This window comes from Cynara cardunculus, unplaced genomic scaffold (assembly GCF_001531365.2).
Source record: "Cynara cardunculus var. scolymus isolate 2C unplaced genomic scaffold, CcrdV1 Un_Scaffold_3380, whole genome shotgun sequence".
Taxonomy (NCBI): Eukaryota; Viridiplantae; Streptophyta; class Magnoliopsida; order Asterales; family Asteraceae; genus Cynara; species Cynara cardunculus.
Genome location: NW_020201451.1, coordinates 3,195 through 10,858, shown reverse-complemented (window position 1 = coordinate 10,858; position 7,664 = coordinate 3,195). Strand labels below are relative to the sequence as shown.

The 7,664-nt window shown below is 33.5% G+C and overlaps 1 protein-coding gene across 1 annotated transcript in view; it reads left to right on the top strand.

The window, feature by feature from the left end:
* Positions 1–4,679, top strand: part of LOC112503607 (TMV resistance protein N-like) — a gene marked incomplete at its 3' end in the record, with an annotated part of 7,677 nt that extends 2,998 nt beyond the window's left edge. Inside the window, exons 2-4 of the mRNA XM_025107612.1 lie at positions 2,486–2,992; positions 3,207–4,340; positions 4,446–4,679. Of these exons, the coding sequence (XP_024963380.1) occupies positions 2,486–2,992; positions 3,207–4,340; positions 4,446–4,679 (1,875 nt within the window). The remainder of the gene's footprint in view (positions 1–2,485; positions 2,993–3,206; positions 4,341–4,445) is intronic.
* Between the last annotated feature and the right edge of the window lie 2,985 nt (positions 4,680–7,664).

Here is a 7,664-nt window from a genome sequence, read left to right as displayed (position 1 = left end):
TCATCTCCAACCTTTTGATAAGTATTGTATACTACCTGCATCATCTCCAACCTTTTGATAAGTATTGTACTGGTATACAAGTTCTTTACAACCCTCAATTGTGATTGTTGTCTTGAGACCTATATAAACAAATAAACACAAGTATGGGGATTAGATAAAAGAAGAATAAAAAAAGACATACTGCATTTTGAAACTTAAAAAGAACAATGTAATTGCATATATCTACATATGTGTGTGTATACATACATACATACATACATACATATTAGTCAGGGTTCATAATGTATCATATTCAGCATCGGAAAAGAAACCATCACCACACTCCCTATAACATGAAAAAATAACATTTTTTCCGAAATGGTTCTAACATTTATGCACACTTAACATTAAATCAAGACAAATCAAGAGATTTACAGCCTTGAGCATTAAAAAAAATACTTTTGTAAAAATTCATTGTCAAGACAACTCCACTTTATCAAGAGATTTTTGGGTTGAAATTCCCAAAGGATGTCCTTGTCAAGTGTTGGGACAGATACACCACAAGGGATGTAGACATCACCTGATCGTTTTGCGAAAGTCTTCAGAGGCCTCTAAATTACATGAATTAAAGATAAAAAGTACACATGGACTATAGTCAGGAACCATCAAATAGATTAATGCATTTTTTTATAACAACTTTAAAGTCACCAACAAGAAAAAACAAATATTACAGACCTGAATGCCATCAAATATATTCCTCTTGTTGCTTTAGTGAAAATCTCTAACTTTGCTGGAAGGCTATGCATCTTTGCAGAACCTTGTTAAATCTTAGCATTTTTTCCCTTTCTCCTTAATTTCTCTGAAACCTACATCATTTCTTAACGTGTTTTGCATCGTTTTAACATTCATTTAGATAACAAAACCATGTTTCTGCATTTAGGTTTATTTGTTTTTCTTTTTTCGAGGAGACCTGATAAAAAACACCACCTAAAATCATCTCAAACACATTTTCTAAAATGGAGATTTTAGGGATTTTGAGCAAGTTTTTGCTTCCAAATGTTCTATAAAAACCTTTTTCTAAAGTAGGAGAGAGAGACAAAGAAATCCTAAATGAGATTAAATGTTTAGAAGCTATTAGACTTGAATATTAAGATTTTGAATTTCGATCCTCCATTCTAAAGAAAATTGAAAACATCTGTTAGGACTGTTTGACAGTTGTTGAATGGTTTTGTACGAAATGATTAAGTGGTCCAAGTGATTAAGAGTTTCTTATGATATAAATGCAAAATGAAATATATTGTTTGGTAATCGTTCAACATGAAATTATGGCATTGGATAGTTAAGGAGGTCCAAGATGCAAAATTATTCAAAGGATTTTGTAACCATCAAGAGGCAGACTTTTATTTTTACCAAACAAGATTCATCTCTTAGTGATTCAGAGAACCGAACTACAAAACGTCTTATTTAAATACGTTACAATAGGTTTATAGGATGTTTTTAGAATAAAGTGTCTTATTAGCCATTTTATATAACACTTTTGAGAAGTGTACCATGAACTACCTATTTATAGGACACTTCTGTTTATAGGAAAAAGTGTCGTATAAAATAGTAAAATATGACACTTTATTTTAAAAGTGTTATAATTTTTTTGTTAAAACGTCTAAAAATGTTTTATAAACCTATTGTAACACTTTTTAGAGGGACGCCTTTTGGTTTGGTCCTATAAACACTCCTATAAAGTATTTTTTGAGGATGTTTTTATATTTTAGACGTCCATTAAAATCAATTTTGTTGTAACGCACGCGGACACTTTTAAATCAAGCTAATTGGTGATCCTTTCTGTAGTTCATAGAGAATTGGATTAATCAAAAGAACAACCTAAGCACATTCTGAGGACACTTATGGAGGGATATGTTGGTTGTGGGTTGTATGAAAACGCAAAACGGGTAAACTTGGATTTACAGTATCTTCTTTAATGAAGCTCTACATTCACTTTCCACTACCATATTCAATATAATCGCAGAAAGATGTTCGGACCCGTTTCTTTAATTATTGCGAATCCTGATTTCGTGATTGCCTAATTTAGGGATTTGGGCATTGATTCGATTTTGTTTCTTTAATGTATGCTTTCCATTTTGTGAATCGGTGAATTATTTATCTGTTATTTACGTATATACGTAAAAGAGGATTATCTTGAAAGTTTGTTGCAATATGAAAACGGGAAAAATGCAAAGGCTTCTCCTTGTTTGATGGATCAATTAATATGAGATATCGTGATTGATTTTCTTCACTTGAGGAATTAATTTATTTAATTCTGAATCAATTAGTGTTTATATTTTATTAATTTATTGAATTTCAAATTCATTTATTTAATTTTCCGTGGAATTTATTCCGTGTCTCCTTTGTTAGACCTTTAAAATGTGGTGGGGCTGCAAACGAATCGTGTTTAAATTAATAGACAAGCTGCAGGAAATTTCCTCTAAAATGTGGTGGAGCAAACGCGTAGTCTCACATCTCATATCATCAATTCACATCCATCTCTCTTCTTCAACCTCTTCGTACTATCATATCATCAATTTCACATCCATCTCTCTTCTTCAACCTCTTCGTACTATCATATCANTCCATCTCTCTTCTTCAACCTCTTCGTACTATCATATCATCAATTTCACATCCATCTCTCTTCTTCAACCTCTTCGTACTATCATATCATCAATTCACATCCATCCGTCCATCACTTTTGAAGGCTATTGAAGACTCACATATTGCTATCGTTGTATTCTCTGAAAACTATGCCCATTCTTCTTGGTGCTTGCAAGAACTTGAACATATTATGAAATGCAAGGTTGAGAGAGACCAAATTGTTATTCCCATATTTTATCATGTTGATCCCTCRGAAATTCGAAATCAAAAAAGGAAATATGGAGAAGCATTTTCCACACACGAGTCAGAGAAGAAAAACGTTGAATCTTGGAGAAAAGCACTTACGGAAGCAGGGCACCTATCTGGACATGTCCCTTATGGGTAATCTTATTTTTTTTCATTCTAAAAATATAATTAATGCTTAAGGTGTTTGTACTTTACAAGACAATTATACTTGCATCATATAAGCTTCCAAAGGATAATTAAAGCCAAACCTTTCATATTAATCCCATATTTCTAGAGAATGTACAACTACAACCCATCCATACAAAGTAGAAAAAATCAAGTAAAAACTCTAATTGGAGCATCTATTATTTATTTTTGTATATCCAATGTCCACGCCCGAGACAATATTCATCAAAAACATTGTTAAAGAAATTGTAGAAAGATTGTGTATAGCAATTCCAAGCGACAATGAAGACCTGATTGGAATGGAGAATCGCCTACAAGATTTGAAATCAAAGTTAGCAATTGATTCACAAGGTGTGCTGATGGTTGGAATATGGGGGCTTGGTGGTGGTGGTAAGACTACTCTTGCATATGCTATTTATGATGAAATATCTAGTAAGTTTGATGGTTGTTGCTTTGTGAAAAACATTCGGGAAGAATCACGCAAGCATGGTTTGGAGGAATTGCAAAAAGAAATTCTCTCACGTACTTTGAGGCAAAAAAAAGAGGATTTAGTTGGAGATGTAAGAAAGTTGATAAAGAGTAGGCTTCGTCGTAAAAAGGTCTTGTTGGTTCTTGATGATGTYGATGATGCTAACCWGCTAAAGGCGTTGGCTTCACATGATTRGTTTAATGAAGGAAGCAGAATTATAATCACAACTAGAGATCAACATTTATTGAAAGTTCGCAAAGTAAATGTGATATACGATATTAGCTTGTTAAATGATGATGAGGCCATGAAGCTATTTAGCAAGCATGCACTCGGGCATGATAACCGCATAGAAGATTTTGATAGTCTTTCGAAAGAGGTTGTTTCTTATGCTGGTGGGCTCTCGTTAGCACTTAAAGTTATGGGTTTGTTTCTTTGTGACAAAGACGGGAGTGAGTGGGTGAGCGCCTTGACCAGACTAAAAGATATCCCATATGGTAAAATTGTGGAACAACTAAAAATTAGCTATGATGGACTTGAACCCCTTGTGAAAGAGTTGTTCCTAGAAATTGCATGTTTTCTTAGGAGAGAAGAGAAAGTTGAGGCAATGGTGATACTTAAAGCTTGTGGTTTACACCCAGATATAGGAGTAAAAGAACTAATACAAAAGGCTCTTATAACTGTGACAGAAGAAGGAAGGTTTGATATGCATGATCTGATACAAGAAATGGGACACCGCGTCGTTCGAGAGAAAGACCCCCAAAATCCTGAAAAACACAGCAGGGTTTGGCGGCGGGAAGATGTTGTAACGATATGTTCTCTGCTAGAAGAGGCAAGGACCGTAATGTTTAATCTAGCTATGTATATAAATTATATATGCATATATGTATACCATAAAGATAATACTTTAAATCAACCCTAACACCATTTTGTTCCTCTATCACAGGAAAATCACTGGATTGAAGCATTAGAAGTTCGGGGTACGTGGGAACTGGAACGTAGGACATGGGGGGAGGTTCCATGTAGTTTTCCTCATGCTGTTGCAAACATGAAGGAACTTCGATGGATTTCTTGCTTTGGATATCCAGCAACTTCATTGCCAAGAAATTTTCAACCAACTAAGCTTTCTTATCTACAATTGGATTCATTCTTTCTAGAGCAACTTTGGGAGGGTGAAAAGGTAACTCTTTTTGTTTTTCTCATTAAGTGGATGATAAATTATAAATATGAGTAATTTATAGAATATATTCTATTTACTTATATGAAGGGGGTAGAATATGATGTTAACGTGATTAGAATATATAAGTAGCTAAGTGTGACCCTTTTTACATATGAATGTTATTTGTGTTCGATTTTAAATCTAATTTAGTTTAAAATTTCCTAGAAGAACTAAATGTTAAGAGTCGACAGGCATTGAATTCTTAGTTTTGAAGTTACATTTGAATGATACATGGCCCATTTTTATTTGTTTTTGGAATAATATATTTAATTTATGTTACTTTCTTTCTATCTTTCTGTATCCTAGCTTCTAAACACTCTATGCTACTAAAATATATTTTGCCATTGTTGACTTGTGTGTAATTGTATACGACAACATCTACCAAATTTGAAAGTGCTCGACCTCACTGGTTGCCTAAACCTTATTAGGACACCAAATTTTCACGGACTTCCACGTCTTGAAAGAATAATACTCAACACTTGTCGCAAGTTAACAGATGTTCATCCATCAATTGGATATCATGAAAGGATTATTTCCGTGGACATGTCATATTGTACGAGCCTTAAAATGTTTCCACCCATTAGAGGGATGAAAAAGTTGGAGACTCTTGTTTTCTCTTGGTGCTCTCAACTTTGCATGTTCCCAGAGATCTAAATGAACATGGATAACATGGTAGAGCTATCTTTGGTGGGAACTAGAATAAAAGTTGTTCCCTCGTCAATCGGAAAATATTGTACCAACCTTCTTTCTCTTGATTTGCTATGTTGCGAAAGTCTAAAGAGTATTGAAGGCAACTTCCATAGCTTAAAACATTTGAAAGAGTTTCATATCCAAGGTTGTAGAGAGCTTAAGATACCAGCAGAGGGCCTCTTTGATCTAAAAGGTTGTTTAGAGGTGCTTAATTTATATAATACATCYTTCAAGAATCTTCAACCARGCATCGCAAGCATGAAATTTCTTGGKTTTCCACCTTCCTWGAGAAGGTTGGGTCTTGGTTCGTGCAATTTAATAAGTGGAGACATCTCAGCTATTCTTTGCGAATTATCCAACCTACTAGTATTAGACCTACAAGAAAATAATTTWTCACGATTGYGTTGCAGTAGCCTCTTGCRACTTCGTGGTCTAAAATTCCTCGACYTRTCATTTTGTTGTAACCTTGTAGAATTACCRGATCTCCCATCAAGCATAGCTGTTCTCCGAGCATATGGGTGCAACAAGCTTAAAATTGTAGATCTTCCAATAAATCTTAAATGGTTGTGGAGAATCTCATTTTYAATGAAGAGTATATCRGGTGATGTTCAYAGAAAAGTACAATCGATGCTTCAGGTATGACTCTTTATATCTTSWTGTTGAATTTCAATATTAATTAATTTGTATAGGTAGACTGAAACAAAATAATATTCATCATGATAGGGAAAAGATAACTCCATCAGTCTCTTTTTTGATGCCGAAAACATTCCAACAAGAGACTTTGCAAGGAGAAGATTAATGTTAGAGCTTCCAAGGAATTGGTACAATGAATTCAGTGGATTCTTAATATGCATTAAAGTTGCTGGGATTTTTGCCAGCAAGTCTGATGTAATTACTATCGAGGATGTAATGGGTTGGGAAAATGAAGATTTGTTTGATGGAACTCCCAAGGAGACTTACGATGACATATGCATATGCTATGTATATATATCCTTCAATTCATTGAGGCATACCTCATGGTGGAAGTGGAAGTCAACATACGCTACCATTTCATTTTCCATAAAAGCACATGCTTACTTAAAAGTCGAACTTGTTCCTGGGAGAAGTAAAGGTGATTCAGTAGAAAGAGTCAAACATACAACATAATTTTGGGATACAGAACCTATTGAGATCGCACATGATTTAAAATCTTGTATCAAGATTAACTGGTTTCATCATGATAAGGCGTCCCTGTTCCACGATTAGAATGTCTGATATTCTTTTCACTAATATGTCCCATTTTGATAAAAGAACTTATTCCTCTTCTTGCTTTATTAATATTGAAGATCTCTAACATTGTTGGAAGGTATCTTTGCGGAACCTTGTTAAATCCTAGCATATTTTTCCTTTCTCCTTAATTTCTCTGAAACGTACTTGAATTCTTAACGAGTCCTGCATCGTTTTAACATTTAGAAAATAAAACCATGTTTATGCATTTAGATTAAAACGACAAATAACACTTCAAAATATTCGTCAACAAGAGATATCACTTAAAATCACTCCAACACATTCTCTAAAATGGAGATTTTAGAGTTCTGAGCAAGTTTTTTGCTACCAAAGATTCTCTAAAACCATTCTCCAAAATAGAGGGAGGGAGGGAAAGAGAGACAAAGAAATCCAACTTTTTATTATTATATTCCAACTAACTGAGATTAAATGTTTTGGAGATAGAAATAATATTCTATTAAATGTATCAAATATTTTAATCACATAATCAATATTGTGATCTCCAAAATTTAGAAGTTGTTAGAGTTAAATGTAATTATTTTTGAAGATTTTTAATTTTGATCCTCCATTTTAAAAAAAATTTAAAACATTTGTTACTGATACCCTTATGAGTTGTTTGATAGTAACTAAATAGTTTTGTACAGGATGATTAAGTGATCCGAATGAATAAGAGGTTCTTATAATATAATGTAAAATGAAATATAATTGTTTGGTAATTGTGCAGCATGAAATTTAGGCACTGAATGGTTTAGGAGGTCCAAGATGCAAAATCGTTCAGAAGGTTTTGAAACCATCAAGGGGCGGACTTTTATTTTTATCAAACAAGATTCAGCTCTTAATAATTCAGAAAATCGAACTATAAATCGACTTATTTAAATGTGTTATAATAGATGTATAGGATGCTTCTAAAAGTTATCAAATGTCCAAACTCTTTCTTACATTTTTCACCTTAACTCTTATTATTACATGATCCTCTGTCAAATCTGCCCA